This window comes from Mixophyes fleayi, chromosome 6 (assembly GCF_038048845.1).
Source record: "Mixophyes fleayi isolate aMixFle1 chromosome 6, aMixFle1.hap1, whole genome shotgun sequence".
Classification (NCBI taxonomy): Eukaryota; Metazoa; Chordata; class Amphibia; order Anura; family Limnodynastidae; genus Mixophyes; species Mixophyes fleayi.
The window spans coordinates 169,385,136-169,403,823 of NC_134407.1; the positions used below are offsets into that span (position 1 = coordinate 169,385,136).

Here is an 18,688-nt window from a genome sequence, read left to right on the forward strand (position 1 = left end):
TGTGTGTGTGGGCGCAGTATTTTAATATAGTGTGTGTGTGTGTGTGGGGGCGCAGTATGTTAATATAATATGTGAGGAAAGGGAAGATTTTAATATTGTGTGTGAGGTAGGCTATTTAATGGTGGAATGTAGGTGGGGGCTAATTATTTAAGGTGAGGTGACGGAACCTTTAATTTAATTCTGGGGTGGTCTGGGGCTATTAATTAAACATGGGGCTGATTTTCGGGAGGAGGGCTATTTATTAAATGTGACTATGAATTATTTAATGCCGGGGATGGTTGTGGAAAATGGTTATATTTATTAAATGTTAATCATCATCATCATCATCATCATTTATTTATATAGCGCCACTAATTCCGCAGCGCTGTACAGAGAACTCATTCACATCAGTCCCTGCCCCATTGGAGCTTACAGTCTAAATTCCCTAATATATACACACACTCACACAAAGACAGACAGAGAGGGAGACAGACAGAGACTAGGGTCAATTTATTTTTTTTTTTTTTTTTTATTGCAGCCAATTAACCTACCAGTATGTTTTTGGAGTGTGGGAGGAAACCGGAGCACCCGGAGGAAACCCACGCAAACACAGGGAGAACATACAAACTCCACACAGATAAGGCCATGGTCGGGAATCGAACTCATGACCCCAGTGCTGTGAGGCAGACGTGCTAACCACTAGGCCACTGTGCTGCCCTGTTAATGCTATGTTAATGCTATTTGATTTATTGCTGGGACTGTTTGGAGGGAGGGAAATAGATTTTGATTAAATGGGTATACTGTTAATTTAATATTTGGGCTGGCTGGAGCGAAATAGGTCTACTTATTAAATGTGAATATTATTATTGCTGGGAATGGACGGAGGCCTAATTATAAACCGGGAGTGCTATTGACTTAACACTAGGGCTGGTTGGAGTTTTCTAAATCTAAACAAATGTACACATTTTTTTTTCAAATAGGGTATCCAACATTCCAGGATCAAGACAAGCAGGAACTGAGCTAAAGAATCCAGCTTCCACAAGTGGTGAAAGTGACAAGACGGGTAGGAGAGAGCAGGACAGCCTACCAACTGTCCTGAATCTGGTGGGGTAGTCCTGAACTTGGGTGACTGTCTCCCTTAGTCAGGATTTGGTCCGACTGCAAGGACAGTTGGCAGTTATGTCCCACTTCACAATGCACTGCTTGTGAAGGCAGAGCTGTGTGCTTCTAACAGTAGTGCACACAGTATTGCCTGTGTATTTGTCTAAAATTTGTCTAAAATGATAACCATGGTACATAATAAGGGCCCTGCTGTCTTAATACCCTGGGTCCCCTGATCCTTAATCCAGCTCTGGTTAGGGGACAGGAGCTGATAGCTGCTTCCGGTCCTTGGACAGGACACTGCCTGCAAAGCAAGCTGAGGAGCTCTAAATATCACAAGATTTGGTAATCTCGTGAGACAAAGAGCTTTCCTGTTCACTCTACAGGAAGTTCCCACCCTGATGGATGACAGCAGCACTAGAAGCATAGATATGTACACTGGGCTGGGGGTGTAATGATGTGGCTGGGAGGGCATGATAAATGTTGACCACACCCCCAGCACAATGTGGCCACCTCGTTTTCGGCACCCCTGCTGTGCGGCGGCACACAGTTTATTTGCTACTCATCTATGGGGGGGGGGGCAAAAGTTCACTTGCTGGTACTGTACATACCATTATCTGATACTGGTAAGCCCTATGCTTCAAATAGAGAGTCAAGCTGCACGTAATACATTTGTATCTCACGGGACACCGTGTAACAATGACCTTTGCATAAAGTACTGTAATACTATTATTATCTGGAACAGAGGTCGGCTTGTGTGCTTTAAATGCCAGGGCTGATTTTTAGTCCCAGTCCGGCCCTGATGCTCTCTATTGTAGAACTGTAAGCGTCAGCATTCCCTAGTAATAAATAAAATGAATAGCAGTGTGTATAAGCTCTGCATGTAAAAGTCCTATAGAGACCATAATATACAATACGCAAAAGCATTAGAATGAGACATTAAGTGGAACCCTAAATGATTTGGTAATAAAATAAAATGGCAGTACATTTTATCAATGTTTAAAAATATTTATGTGTCAATTTTATTGTGCTATATGTCCCTTAAAGTTCCGTGCAGCCAGAAATAAAATGTTGAGTGCTATGTTGTTACATTTCCATGATCATTGATCAGGAATAATTGAGTAGATGAAGCAGTAAAGCGTATAAAGTGTTTTTCTAGGTATAAAATATGGAAATACTATAATATTGAGAATGAGAGCTATTTTTGTTAGTTTGCTGTTTAATGAAAGAAAGTCTACTGTAGTGTGTAAGCAGTTACATCATTTTACTTTACTGTATCTTGCTACAATTTCTAAGTTAGCTTCCTCCAGCACTGAGGTGATGAATTTGCTCATGTTTTGATACAAACTTCCCATCCTCAAATTCCTCTGTGATTGACACGATTTTCAAGCCTGTATGTGATCCTAGAAAGAGAGAAGAGAGAATTTAAAAAAAATGAAAAAAAAAATCTTTATCAAATCCACCTATGGGCAAGTGACCAAGTAAAAAAATAATTCATGACATCTTTATGCTGTTTTATTGGGAGCAATAATTACACTTGTTAATGCATGTATAAATCATGCAGAGACACAGTTAAATGTATAGCAACATTATATACTTTGGAGCAAATTGAAGTCGACCACGTTAGTGTAGGAATAACGTGGCGCTAATTGTATTACCGTTAATACAATAATTTTAACCTGTTTTTTTGCCTGCGGCCCAAGGCCTCAGCGTTAAAATTACTGTGCTAACGGTAATACTGCACACTTTTACCGTAGTAGCGGTAATAGTGTGCAGGGCGCGTTATTACTAGAATAACTAACTACCATAAATTGTTAAATTAATAAGCAATGTCATTTTTTTTTATACTCTACAAGTTTTTTTTCTGATGTATTTTGTCACTTGTTAAGCAGCAAAAAAAATATTCAATGCCAAAATACAGCAGTGACTTCTGCAAAGTCCTTACATGATTTTGGTCAAAACATTTCCAGTTCATTGGAATAGTCAGCCTCAATGGCATCTTCTGTGTCGGCTTTCATTTCAGTGTTTTCATCATCATTATTCCTAGAATAACGCGGCCGAATTGAATCGGCCCCTTAAAGTGGCATTACAGCCTATGAAAGGAGCGTTATACTACCACCCTGCCCTGGGGCCCTGGAGCCGGGGGTGGTGCCCCATGCAGCTGTGTTTCCCATGCATCCATGGATGCTATTATAGCCTTGACAGAAACACATTGACATTTATTTAGGTGGGCAGTTGAGTGGGAGGACCAATGAGAAGCCAGAATCACAGGCATTGCAGCTTCCCATTGGTCTTCCCAATTGCAGACATTTTAAAGTGGTGTGCAAAAATGTTCACCACATTAGGTGGTAATGCAGCTTTAGAGCGGTTTTACCACTTTCTGATTTTTTTTTTTACATACCATCATGTAATCTTTAGTAAATGCATTGGCTTATTTTTATAGTTTCTATTTGTGTCAAACAGCATTTCTTTCTTCTCATTGCCATAGAAATTAACAGCTCCTCTATAATCTCTTTGTGTTATACAGTATATCAGGGCAACACAAAATAAACAACACCTCCTGGTAATATGATATTAGGGTAACTGCAAGCCACTAAATTCATGTTAAGATGGAATATCAATTTTATTGTGTAAATTTGTTTGATAGATATACTATATTTGTTAACTTAAAACTGGTTCACAACAATTACTAATTCAGGCAGAATTGGTGCTGAGCTATATAACTCTTTATTGTGTATACATTTTTATTCTATGTCTTTTCTTTTCATATATCTACAGGCCCTAACAACATAATTGCAAACTCTCCAGGAATGTCCGGGAAACTCCCGGAATGTCCGGGAGACTCCCGAAATTCGGGTCGGTCTCACGGAGAGCAGACAAGTCTCCCACATCCAGCAACTGCCTAGCCTAAATGAGGCGATTCGCGGTGAATCACGTCATTTTGGCCCCGCCCACCGTGACAAATCGGCATTTCCAAAATGGCATGTTTGGCCACGCCCCACCCCCTCCTGCCCTCTAGTCATGCCCCTCTCCCGGACTACACTTGCCGAAGGTAGGCAAGTATGCCTAACAAGTAGATATGAACCTGCCTTTAAGGGGTTAACAGCGATTTTCTGATGCTGTACATACAAGTACATGGACTTCCTACACAGTTCATACAAGTACATGGTCTTTTGAAGCATTTTTGTGAATATCAGTCTACTCATTTTTTCTTTGCTGGCAAAACTGCCCTATAGACCTGCACTCTGATTCTTCTTAGAATAGCGACAAATGTTGCATAAAAGAAAGTACTAAAAACTATCAAAATAATAATTGATAGGTTTTATCTTTTCATCAGATACATATGTGCCTTCTACAGCATCATACTTGCCTACTCTCCCAGTATGTCAGCTAGACTCCTGAATTTCAGGGAGTTCTACCTTACTCCTGGGCGAGTAGGCCATTCTTCCGGATACCACAACATCATCAACATTTATTTATATACCGCCATTGGGATTACCGCATAACTTCCTTTGGAAGATGGTGGTGACGGGATTACACAATTTGATGCAAATCGCCTCATCATGGTCCTGCCCCTGCTCATATATCATGATAATACAAGAGCGCATAATTGGTTAGAAAAGTCATAATAACATAGTAAACAAATTTTAAGTTACCTTTATGCTGTGAAGGAGGAAACTGTGGAATTCTGTATAATAACAAAAGATTTAAAAACTGGGTTAGTGGAACATAAGTTAAGCTAACTAATAGTTGTAAAAATCATAAGCTGGCCACAATTTTTTAAATTCACTTTAGAGTAAAATGAAAGTGCCAATTCTATTGATAATCTAATCGTCTCCATCAAAATATAGTTCATTATGTTCCCCGGTGATATGGTGGGAACTCACTACAAGCTCCTGATTTCTTAAAATTGACCCTTAGTAATTAGGAAGTAATGTGCCTCTTTTCATTGATCACTTGCGGTCAGTGAAACTGTCCGTTATCTGGCATTATCTTAAAATGTCTTTCTGCTCTGTCAACTCAAATTGGTGATGAATTTGAAGTGATTCCTTGATTTTTGTCGATCAGATTGATATATAAATGGGATCATAATGAGTGTGAACCAAATCATGTGATGCCATTGAAATCTCATTCTTTGTTCAAAAATGTAAAACAATACATGCATATGTGACCATCTTTAGGATTGCGTAACAAATGAAATACGATAATAACAGTTTAACTTTTTATCTATGGTAAATAGAGGTGAAGCCACAGAACATGTAAGTAATAACGTTGATATGTGTCTATCCACAGCAGCATTCAACAGCTAAAGGGCTCAAAGTAAGATGATGGGAAGCTACCGGTAATCACATTTTCCAAGATAAGCAAGAAGTGTTATATCATCATCATCACCATTTATATAGCGCCACTAATTCCGCAGTGCTGTACAGAGAACTCATTCACATCAGTCCCTGCCCCATTGAAGCTTATAGTCTAAATTCCCTAACATACACACACAGACAGACAGAGAGAGACTAGGGGCAATTATGATAGTAGCCAATTAATCTACTAGTATGTTTTTGGAGTGTGGGGGGAAACCGGAGCACCCGGAGGAAACCCACGCAAACACGGAGAGAACATATAAACTCCACACAGATAATGCCATGGTCAGGAATTGAACTCATGACCTCAGTGCTGTGAGGCAGAAGTGCTAACCACTTAGCCACCAAGCTGCCCAAATATGTTTTTTTTTATTTAATTTAAATCCAATAAATCAATGCTGGAATATATGTGATCTTCATTTTCATTAAAGATTAATGAAATTTCAACATCACGTCCCACAAATGAAGCAGAGTAATAAGCATTGGTTTTCGTATTTGAAATCAAACCATCTTATTTTTGTTATGTCACTTTATTTTGCACCCTGTGTTATGGCATGATAGGCTGGCAATGACATTGGGTGGTGATAGGGTGTCATCAGTCTGGTGATTTTACATGAATGCGGTAGAGATGAGTGAAATTGAGGAAAAATGTTGCACAAATTGAGTTTTTCAGTTGAACAGTCAAAGTTAATGGGATGCAATCTTCAAGTTACAGTTTGCTTTGCCATTCTTTTTAATTTCCATTTTGCTGAATTTACAGTCTATGAATAGAGCTAGGAGCAAGACAGTTATTTCTTTCTGTAGTGAAAGACAGGAAACATTTAAGACCAAATTCTGTTGGCAACAAATGCAAAGATTCACAGTGAATGCAGAACAACTTTGATGGTGGAGCTAAAGAGTGATATTTGTAACAATAAGACAAATATGAAAAGGCATCATGGTGGCTTAGTGGTTAGTACCTCTTCCTCCAAAAACTGGGGTCATGAGTTTGATTCCCAACCATGGCCTTATCTGTGTGGCGCTTGTATGTTCTCCCCATGTTTGCGTGTGTTCCTTCCAGGTGCTCCTGTTTATTCTCACACTCCAAAAACATACTAGTAGGTTAATTGACTGCTATCAAATTGACCATAGTCTCTGTGTGTATGTTAGGGAACATAGAATGTAAGCTCCAATGGGGCAGGGACTGATGTGAGTGAGTGTACAGCGATGCGGAATTAGTGATGCAATATAAATATATATATTTTTTTTACTAATGCATGTATATGGACATCCTGCATACGCCTACATACAGAGTGTCTTCTCCTTCCAGCAGACGTCTATACGTGGTGATTTCCATCTCCAGACGTGACTTGACATCCATCAGAATCTTGTACTCATGGTTCTGATGCTTCAGGTCATGTCGTAGCTTTTCCAACTCAGCTTCTATACTGTTAACCATATCTTGTATCTGAGAAAGCTGAGAACTATAGCACTCCTCTGTTTCTGCCAGGGTGCCCTCCAGAGCAGAGGTCTGTAATGAGCCAGAAAAGGAATTAATAAGCAAATGTATCAAACTTATTCTAAGAATTGATTTATCATTTTAAAACAATTTTATGATAAATGTGAAAGATAAAAGTTAGAAAAGTTAGAAAAGAATTTATGTGACACTTCCATTTGTATATAGGTTATATGCTATAGCTTAATTATAGTTTGCCATGAAAATCCATCATTGAAAGAGAAATAGCACCACCTAGGCAGGTAAGAATGTATAACCATTGTTTCCTAAAGAAAGAAAACAAATAGCTTTTGTCTATCAAGCAAATTGATTATTGAAAATAAAATAATCTGGGACAACATGAGGGTTTTTAATGTAAGGGATAGGAGCCAGATATGCAATTAAATTGTGAGCTATTCACCCTATCAAGGAAAATTCAAGTGACACTTCAAAACTCTCTTGTTTTATAACTCTGAGTGGATTGCTGGAAAGCCACACAATCCATGCTTTGGACACAGGAGAGGTTAACACTTGTGAACTTAAAATTGCTTCTATTTTCCCTGGCAGGAGAACTGACTATTGAGCAAGTGCCAAGGAGTGAGAACGCCATAAATAGCAAGGTCACAGACACCAAATCTCCACAGTTCTGCCTTGAGAGTTTAAAGTATGCATTTAGTTGTGAGTGGAGTTCTGATTTAACAATAATATACCTGTAGAAGACAAACTAACTAAGTTTTAAGTAAACTAATTAAAATACAATACAGATATGGGATCTATGATGCAGAAACCTGTTATCCAGAACGTTCTGAAAACAGGAAATAAATCAAAGGTTAATAATTGCTGCTGTGAGGAGCACTGCAAACTATTTGATTTGGAGGGGAATGTCAGGACAATGTGGTGTGACACACTGGGGCTGGTTTTCAGTGGAATTTAGGATATTTTAGGCATTGTGTGCCAATGTATGGGAAATTCATAAAATGTTAACTCCCAAGCATTTCAGATAATACATCCCAGACCTGTACATTATTGATAAGATAATACATTGTTTACGACCTTCTCACCTCCTTTATCTCTTCTCGCTCCCTCCTTGACCCACTTCAACCTGGATTTTGCTCCCTCCACTCTACCCGACAGCCTTTACTAAAAATGAATGACCTTCTCTTCCTTAAATCTAAGAGACTTTTCTACATTCTCATCCTTTTTGACCTCTCTGTTGCCTTCAATACTGTTGACCATCTCCTTCTTTGGCACACTCTTCAATCTATAGACCCCCCCTCCCCCTCCCTAAACTGCTCCTTTTTGGTCTCCACATCCTACTCTACTCCCCCCCCCTTCCCTTACTTGTCAGAGTTCTCCAAGGATCCATTCTTGGCCCTCTGCTGCTCTCCCTCTACACCGCCTTCTTTGGTGACCTGATCAGCCCTTTTGGCCTCCAGTATCACCTGTATGCAGATGACACCCAATTCTATATTTCTCCCCTGATGTCTCCCCTTCCCTAATCTCTCATGTATATTGCTGTCTCTAGATCATCCCATCTTGGATATCCCAGCTTTTTCTTAAACTCAGTATTTCTAAGACTGAAACCATTGTCTTCCCCCCAGCCCCTTTCAAAGCTCCCTCACCTCCTCCCTCTCTCCTCTGTTGATTTACCAATATAATATGGTTCTGTTCAGAAAAGGAAAATATTTTCTATTTTAAATTGACTTAGACAGTAAAAACATACGGTGCTTAGTTGAGTCTGAAGATCAATCTCCAAAGTCTGAATTGTGTGGCGCAGTTCGGTGGCTTCACTTTTCACCAACTGCAACTGCTCACATCCCGAAACCATTTCACAGTTTAGCTCTTCACTCTGCAAATGAGACAGAGAACTTTGTATCACCTGATAAGATTATTACTGATACTACTTGATCTTGTGTTCAAAGACTTATAATTATTATGTCTCTGTAGTCTTGTAGAGTGATACTTGCATGAAAGTTATAATTGCATACTTGGCAATAGTTTTTTGCTTTCAAAACCCCTCCAGCTATTTTTTGCTAGTGCTCGGAAAACATGTACAGCTTTAGTCAGGCAATCTGTCTGACCATCATACAGTGTCTCCAAATTCTAAAAGGATTGATACAGCAATAAAAAATATTCTACAGCTGATAGATTCTTGTATTTAGTATAAACTGACTCAATCTACCTTAGTGTTAAACCAGATTTCAACATCCTTATTGTTTTGCTCCACCAAACTTTCATATTCATTCCGGATCCCCAACAAGACTTTACTGAGGTCAACTGCTGGAGGTGCATCAACTTCCACATTGACTCTGTTACCTAGTTGTGCTTTAAGACTGTTCGCTTCCTGTAGAAACACAAACAAGGGATTTTAATCTGGCAATAGCAATACGAGAAATGAGTTATGTGAAGTTCTAATGATATAATAGATCATAGCAGCTATGAGTGTCATATATATAATATAAAATAATTTGTTTCACATAGAAAATATTTGTTGTAGGTATATACTGTGAGTCTAAATAATTGAGCTACATGTCTGGGTGCTGTCAGTCATCATAGTCTGAGTAAAGTCATTGAAAATTGATTCTCTATATTATAATAATAACATGTGCCTGATTTTTTTTTACAGGAAATGTGACATGTCAAATCTCAGGGCCGTAACTAGGGCTGTGCGACAGGGGCGACCGCCCAGGGCGCAATGCTGATGGGGGGCGCAATTTAGGAATATTTTAGGTTAATTTGGTTAAAATTGAGGGCTAGGTGGGCGGCATTTGTCTTTCTTGCCCAGGGCACTAGAATTCTAAGTTACGGCTCTGTCAAATCTACTAAACATATGAGCAGCTATCTCTTGTAAAGCAACATCTTGTGAATATTGTTGCCTGGAATAGAACCGTCTCATGAATATATACATATATATATATATATATATATATATATATATATATATATATATTGCTAAGTGGTTAGCACTTCTGCCTCACAGCACTGGGGTCATGAGTTCGATTCCTGACCTTGGCCTTATCTGTGAGGAGTTTGAATGTCCTCCCCGTGATTGCGTGGGTTTCCCTCGGGTGCGCTGGTTTCCTCCCACAATCCAAAAACATACTTGTAGATTAATTGGCTGCTATCAAATTGACCCTAGTCTGTGTTTCTGTCTGTCTGTGTGTGTGTTAGGGAATTAAGACTGTAAGCTCCAACGGGGCAGGGACTGATGTGAGTGCGTTCTCTCTACAGCGCTGCAGAATTAGTGGCGCTATATAAATAAATGATGATATATATATATATATATATATATATATATATATATATATATATATAATTTAATTTTTTATTATTTTTTGACCCAAAGACATTGATATTTGCAATAAGGCATAAAAAGCATGATTAAAATCACGGTGTCTTAATACCTAAGGGATAATTAATTAACTGCAGTGCAAACAAGCAGGGGCTTGCTGCCGGCGGCTGCACACTGTGCAGGTCCGTTCAGCAGTGACAGTGTTCTGCCCGGCTGCTCTGATTGTGTTTTAAACACAATCAGAGCAGCGGGGCAGCACACTGTCACTGCCGAGCGGACCTGCACATACTGTGCAGCCGCCGGCAGCCTTAGAAATGAGAAAGGGGGCGGGGCCTAAATCGCCCAGCCTAAAATCGCCCGGGGTATAGCAATAGTCTGGATCCGCCCCTGGGTTGAACATAGGAGTAGGCTCTACATTGGAACATAGAAATATGAGCACACAGTGAGATGGTTGTGTGTTTTTCTTATTTAAATCAACTAAAAGAGATTGGCAAAATTGTATGCATTCATTTGCTATACATGACATAGCAGCAAAATGAGGAATGGAGGCAACACGAAGCAAGAATTAGATCACGTGCAATGAAGCAAAATGTAAAATGCAGAGGTAATAATTACTTAATTTTTGACTACTGCATTTAATCAGGCAAAATTATAGACACTTTAAGTAGTAGTATAGGTGTTAAAGTTGCCACAAAGAGAAATTATTAAACAGCATCTAAAGTGTTAATAGTTATAAATAATGTTACAGGGAAGGTTGACAGACAGTGAGATAACTGTGACCCTGTGTTTTCACCATCCATTTTTATCTTGATAAACTAAACACAGCTGAACTCTTATTGCCTAAGTGTTTCCTTCTGTCCTCAGTTACAAAGAACCTGTACTTACAGATGAGTATTCTAGCAATAGGATCTTCTCTAATCTAACCTTTAGTCTCTTGATCTATTTATCCTACTCTAAAGTATACAACATTTCAATCTCATTACCTCTTCATGATTCTTGTTTAAAGAAACCAGTTCTTCCGTGAGATATTCAATCTGAAATTCTAGGTCAGATCTTTCCAAAGTCAATCCGTCAAGACCTCTGCGTAGGGTATGTAGGTCCACTTCAATGCTGTTACATACACTGAACTCCATACTGTATCTTGAGAGAAATAAAACATGTAATGGATATGGCACAAAGAGTTTTCATTACACTAATTACATAGCAAGATAAAAACAATACAGAGGTATCAAGTTCAACCTTTCATAAATTCTTATTGTGTTGATCCAGAGGAAGGAAAAACAAAACCCTTAGAATTACAGTTGTCAATTTAACAGAGGAGGAACATATTTGCTGACCCCTGTATAAATCACCCACCTCAAATATTTCTAGTAAGAAGAGCGTTCAATTCATTTTTTAAATGCATTAATTTTCCGTCACAATCGTCACCACTAGTTATATAGTACATATTAACTTTTATGAATTATTTAAAAACTCTCCAATATTGTCTATAGTATGGCATTTACAAAGGAACACATGCCTCTTAAAGCTTGATTTGTGCCTTCATTTATCCACTGAGCCATTGATTGGATGAACTGATTTATTCAAGATAGATTACACTAAAATATTATTTGCTTACAAAATTTGTTTTGCCCTGTTAAATATATACTTTACTAACCTTAGAAAATGCAGGCACCCAGCACATCTAGTCATGCACCAATGATAGACAAATTCTCCTAATTGTCCACCTAGCGGTTTGCAAAATGCTCATGTGTAAATATTCTGCACTACCATTTGTGGCTGTTTAGGCCTAAAGTGAAATAAACAGTGAAAAACCTAAGAGCAATTTTTTTCCCCCAAATTTAAGAAGAATTTTTTTTTAAGAAAAAAATTTTGTTGTTGTTTTTATGTAAAAATGTTTTTGTTTTTATGTATTATTGGGTTGTCACACAAACAACCCTCTAAGGAGGAGCAAATAATCAAGTAATTGGTCCTTTATTAATTATTAGATATAAATTGTTTAACTCTTAATATAAAGTACAGATTTAAGAGTTAAAGTTGGTCAGCCCACATTAGCAGTCCATTTAGGCGGGCAGCGCTATATGTAAAGAAAAAACTAAGAATGTCACTTTAAATCATACAGACTACTACTATAAGACCATCCCCTCATTAACTACAACTTTTATAATTTCCTCTTAAAATACTGCTAATTTGAGCTTCAGTCATGTCTGAAAGCAGTTATCCATCAATTCTCCTGCAAGGACAATTCCACTCCGATGACACATTGCAATTTGTAATGTGTCAAAACACTGACCAATCGACACTTGACACTCTTGTTATGTTTGGAGAGAGCTGATCAATCACCATTCTAACATTTGGGTGCTTGCGAGTAAATTAATCTATCAGTGGACATACCATAAATTACATATATAGGTGGACAGCTCTTAAAACTAAGTCATTAGAATAAGGGTGATAAGCACTATCTTTTTATAGCATATATTGTATTGTATTGTACATTTTAATGTTTTTTACATTGATTTTCTTGCATATTAAAATATGCTTTCCCATGGCCATATTGAAAGAGTAGGCTAATACCAAATGTGCTCACCTACAAGAATGTGTAAAAATAAAGTCATTTTGTGGGAGACAAGAGGCTTGGTTGACCACCAGCTAAAGCAAGTACAGATTCTATCTCCACCCCTTCAAGTGCACTTGGATATCTTGTTCTGTACTATGCACTATTACACTTGGCTATTGTGAGAGATTGTGTATGCACTGCAAACATGGGTACCTCCACCTAGTGAACCTAGAGATAAAGTTATACTTATCTGTTGGTAGCTATGGAACGTTACTTGTTGGAGGTTGTTGTGGTGCCGTTGTACTGGATCTGTGATCTGTAAACAGTGGATATGGAGATGCGATCATGGTCTGTAGAAGTTAGATGAGTGGGTTGAGTGAAAGTAGGTGGCTGCAGATATGAAGAGTGTTAGGTGTGCAGGAGTAGTCCCATACACGTTTCACCACAGATATATGACTTTCTTAGTGGATTCTTTTGCAAAATTCTGAGAATGAACTCCCTGTGGAAGCCACCTACTAGTGGTGAAAAATGTTCGGAACTACTCCTACACTCCTACAAATCTTCATACCTGGACCCATCTTCTTCCACTCAGCTCAATAATCTACCTCCTACACATCTCCATATCTACCATCTTCTGACCACAGCTCCTATACAACGCCAACTTGACAACCTCCAACAAGCACCTCTCCATGGCTATGAACAGATTTGCATATGGACAAACTGAGGCACTTTCCTGCACAAACCCCACATTCAGCAGACTCCAAAACACACTGCCCCTCCCATCATCACGGGCAATTTGTGTAATTTCTGCAGTTATTGTCATCTAGACATGCTAAGACATTTGCAAACCTCTACTACCAGTTCCATGTATGTAAAAAAAAAAAGGCTCACGATCCCACAAAACGGCATTTCACCTGTGAGAATACATTTAAGCACTTTCAAAACTGACCTTTCCATATATGTTATATTAATGTGGCCACTAGGGGCACTGTCCCATATAAGTTTACAGGGGTAGGTTTGATTTTTCTTTGTAAATAGCAATATAGCAGCTAGCAATATGCCGTCAGTCTACAAAATATAGTAAATATATGTGAGACATATATAAATAACTCAGCCTCATCTGCTCTACCTAGAAAAACTAAATCTTAAAGCTGTATTCCCAGGTAATTAATAACATGGCATGACATACATATGTATTATATATATTCTGGTTTTCTCAGCATAGTCATTGTAAAAAATGAATGCTCATTGTCCTGTCATTAATATTTGCAATAGCCATAGAATGAAGTATATTGTCCAATATGGATACCTTAAATAAAATTGACACTAAAACATACATTTGCTCGGGTCCATCAAAGATGACTGAGATTGTTACTATTCCCAGCTGTAAATGCAGCCATACCGTAACACCAGTCTCTATGTGTGTGGCTTCTGGTTTACCAGATTATTTGAATAAATAAGATAGCTCAACATTTTCTCTATAACACTATAAAATACCAAGTCTAATACAATAAAATCTCATTTCAGACTCAGTCTGTTATGTTTCAGCAGGTTTGTGATTTAATTATAGTTTATCTCACACGCAATGACAGTGTGTTGGCTCACTGAATGTCTGAACCACAACAAAAACAGCAAATAATAAGCCTCCTTATCACACAATTATAGGCCTCATACAGACTAGGTAAAACAACAGTGGAATCAGCTAGACATCTGCCAAAATAGCAATAATTGATCTATATGATAAATGAGTCTTCAGTACTCAATAATGGATAGGGTGCGCTTCAAATAGAACATGTTCCACAGGTGTGTCGGGCACTTATTGTGTACAAAATGACAAGTGAGGCTGCATAGGACGAATGCACTTAAAGGGCGACAGGGTTTGTAGTAAGCTGAACTCTTACCTGAGGGCGTTAACATAGGTTTGTGGCCCCACCAATGTGTGCTCCAGTGGGAGGGACCTTGATTGGTGAAGAAGGCTGTACTTCCTGTTCTGCCTCATTCCACAGCATGAGATCCCATCCACCCACTCCTAGTTGCGAGTAATTTTGGGTTTATGTTGCGGTAGGAAGGCACTGCGTTCAGCAGCTGATTTGTGGGCGCGCAGGTAGTTGTCGTAGGTTACTGTTCCCTAGGAGGCACCAGTAACTCCCTTTTTGGCCCTTCGGTGAGGAGGGTCACTGTCCGACTCGGGGAGGGAGGGCAGCGTGAGTTTTAAAGGGGCAGTCACTCTGACACCAACTCAGCGCAAGTTATGATGGGATTCGTTCCCCGTGGTTGTGGATGTACGGCGGTGTGCGCCAGTCCACTTGGGATTTAGTTATCAGCTGAGAGTTGTTTCGCAGTGCCCTTTCTCCGCCACCATAGGTTTAGTTAAAGTTAAAATTATAATAAAAGCTTAGGCAATTTTTTAATAACTTATACATGTCTCCGTGTGTTTATTTGCATGCAAATGTTTAGAATTCTAAGGTTGATGTAAGGTTACGGGAACATACACGGTGAGCCCTTTATACTTTTTCACCATAAAAATGAAAGCTCTCTACAGTAAAAGGCATAATAGAGACATGGCCTGTGCAGCTGGCACTTCTAGCATCACCAGAGATAAACCATGATTTTTTTCCCTTGTGTGCATGAGCCTATTTTTTGCCTGAAGAACCATATAAGCAGTAAGGGTTATTTATGATGGACTGCTATGTATCCTTTGTACACTCAAGTGCTTTAAATTGTCAGCCTAGTGCATTTTTAAGGTGCACACCTACATATTAAGTCATTTTCAGATTCTATAGAAAAAATATTACGTTTTATCTTGATTTGCAACTTTTCTTCCTATTTTACCTTTATTGCTCTTACTTGTTTTGGAGGTCATCCCCGGCAAGACGAGCATTGTCAATGTGCAGACGAACCTGGGCGTTATCAATAGTAGCGCTGAAGATCTGTAAAGGATTAAGGAAGCTGAAGCCCAGGGTGTCAGACTAAGGGCTAGATTTACTAAACTGCGGGTTTGAAAAAGTGGAGATGTTGCCTATAGCAACCAATCAGATTCTATTTATCATTTATTTAGTACATTCTACAAAATGCCAGCTAGAATCTGATTGATTGCTATAGGCAACATCTCCACTTTTTCAAACCCGCAGCTTAGTAAATATACCCCTTGGTGTCTGCAATCCAAGCATTATAAATAATAGCAATACAAATAACATCAGCAATACATGATACATATGTTACACTAGAAGGAGGTCTTTGGGACATTTTATGTTGCTTTGAATGATCTTCTCAAATAAAAACTAATGTATATATTACCAGCTAGTGAGCTAATGATAAGTGTCCCATAATAATGGGTGATCTCCTGAACTCCTAGGAGAGTTTGGCAATCTCCTGGAGCTAGGCCAGACAGAAGCACTGGGCAGAGCACAGCGTGATGACACTATTCACATAATCACTCCCCACCTACCACGGAAGAAACACCGGAGAGAAGAATAAAGAATCACTATATCTGTGTGTGTAGAGTGGCGGCTATTTATTTTTGCACAACTCCTCTTAGTAAATTTAAATCAATTTACCATAAGAAAATGATCGCCACTCTCCAACCCATAGATGTAGTCATTACTGATTCTTCTACACAGTGTTTGCTCAGGATAACTGGCCAACCTGCACACAGAATATAAGAGTGTGATTAAACTATATACAGCATATTTCCTTTATTAATAAAGGGATTATCCTGTATACAGTATAGATCTAGAACTAAACCTCACTCATATATTTTGTGTGCAGGACAATCTCACTAGACTGTTACCCTGAGGAAACACTGGGACATAGTTGCCTTCTCTCCCGTAACGTCCAGAAGACTCCCAGAATATTGAGAGACCTCCAGGACTCCCAAGAAGGTAAGCCACCCTCCCTGATTTGCACTGTACTTCCCAAAATGTCACTCACATAATACAACATAATGTCCTGGCATCCTCTGTGCTCTTCCGTTACAGTGCGCTGGATGCTGTTTTTATTAATCAGTGGTGAAGAGGAGGTAAGAGAGTGAAGTGTTGTGGTGAGGTGTACTCCAAAAACATACTAGTAGGTTAATTGGCTGCAATCAAAAATTGATCCTAGTCTCTGTATGTGTGTGTATGTTAGGGAATTTAGACTCCAATGGGGCAGGGACTGATGTAAATGAGTTCTCTGTACAGCGCTGCAGAATCAGTGGTGCTATATAAATAAATGATGATGATGATGATGATGATGAGGTGTAGGATGGTGGCAGAGAGCGAGAGACTAATATCACAGTGGAACTTAAAGCCCAAGCAGAGCTCCACCCATTTGGCCCCCACAGAATAAAAGAGCGAACCTCCAGACTGGATAGACATGCATCCCCAGGGGCCACTCACTCCCGGACCCCATAGCAGCCATATGTGCTGTAGTGACATCCCTGTAGAATTAATAAAATTCATTATTTTTTATATACTTTTGTTTTTCACATGCTCTTAAGCAATTTTCCTTTAGATGGCATTATTCATTTTAATATAGGACTGATATTTATACTTTTTGCACTTTCTTAACAAGTGCACCTTTAACAGCATATTTCTTTTGATGCCTTTTAAGTTTTTTCTTTTTTGGATATTGTATTGACAGTTGTGTTTTGGATGTTGCAATAGCAGTTATGTAGTTGTATTGGCAGAAACACATTGAGATAATATATGTACAGATTAAGTTGAACTAATGCAGTATGATTATAGCAGAATACCACATTTCTAAAGACTATACCAATGCATTCTGAGTGGGTTTTCTGACCAATTTTAAGTTCAGAAAACCTGCTCTAAAAGAAAAGTGATTTACAAGTCATGTCATCTCACTAAAATTACTTTATACATGTTCTTCCTAGTTGTTTGTGGTGTGTGTGGTTTTGTATAACAAGACTTTTTTGTAGTTTTTGTTGCTTGTTGAACTGCATATAATTGGTGCATAAATTAATTATGTCTACACCATATATAGGCAAACTGTGGTTTTCTAGCTGTTGTGGAACTACAGTTATATGAATATCCAAAGACGGACAGACCTAGTGAAATGTTGAGAGGAATGCAGTAATGTGGGTTTGGTGAATGCATGTTGAGAAAGAGTCAATCTCTAGTTTTTCTGTACCTCTTTCTTGAGCTCCTTGATGCTGCTGAAATAGATGTTGAAGTCAGGTAGTTGCTGGGGTGCATGTTTGTTGTACCACTCTTTTATTTTCCTTTCCAGTTGTTGGTTTTCTTTCTCCAGCGTGGCCACTTTATCCAGATAGGTTGCCAGTCGGCTATTTAAAGCCTGCATAGTTTCCTTTGCATTCATACTGAACAAGCCCTCATTTTTCCAGCCACTTTGGCTTTCAAAGTTAGTAATATTAGAATGATAGCCACCATGCGTATACCCCAATCCAAACATTTTGTCCAAAGGTTCATGAGATGTTCTTTTAAGTCTTGATCCACCATAAACAATTAAATCCCCTGGAGAATCTCCCTTGCAGACTAAGGACAAATGCCTGCAAAGCTTTTTAGGCACATTGCAAAAATGGGAGCTTCCTTTTAGAGATCCAGCAGAGGACCAAGATCTCCTGACACTGTGGCTCATGGTGAAGGGGTAGTGTCTGACAGGCCGATAGAAATCTCTTCACTGGTTTTAAAATTATATAATGAACAGTCTGACTTATGATGACCTCTCTTATAGGGATTGGTCTGGGCAGGCTGACGGAGATTTCTTCACTAATTTTTCTTTTGTACTTATAAAGTGAATAGTACAACTTTTTTATAGGAACTATTACAGGTGTCACCGAGAGAAGAATGTTTTTATAGGAATTTTACAAGTGTCTAGGAGTATGCCAGACTTATTTTCAGCTTCATCAAAGGCGGTTTTAACAATGTAAGATATTTTGTGTTTATGTGTTTTTTGGTAAGCTGAAC

General features: G+C 38.7%; 1 protein-coding gene across 1 annotated transcript; it reads right to left on the minus strand.

Moving 5' to 3' along the window:
* Positions 1-1,669: 1,669 nt before the first annotated feature.
* On the minus strand, positions 1,670-18,442 carry LOC142094727 (keratin, type I cytoskeletal 17-like). Its single transcript, XM_075177154.1, has 8 exons — positions 17,892-18,442; positions 15,612-15,694; positions 11,191-11,347; positions 9,098-9,259; positions 8,639-8,764; positions 6,731-6,951; positions 4,737-4,768; positions 1,670-2,483 (listed from the first exon to the last, which is right to left on the minus strand). The coding sequence occupies exons 1-8, from the start codon at positions 18,357-18,359 to the stop codon at positions 2,377-2,379; spliced, it is 1,356 nt and encodes a 451-aa protein (XP_075033255.1). The 5' UTR covers positions 18,360-18,442; the 3' UTR covers positions 1,670-2,376.
* Positions 18,443-18,688: the final 246 nt, after the last annotated feature.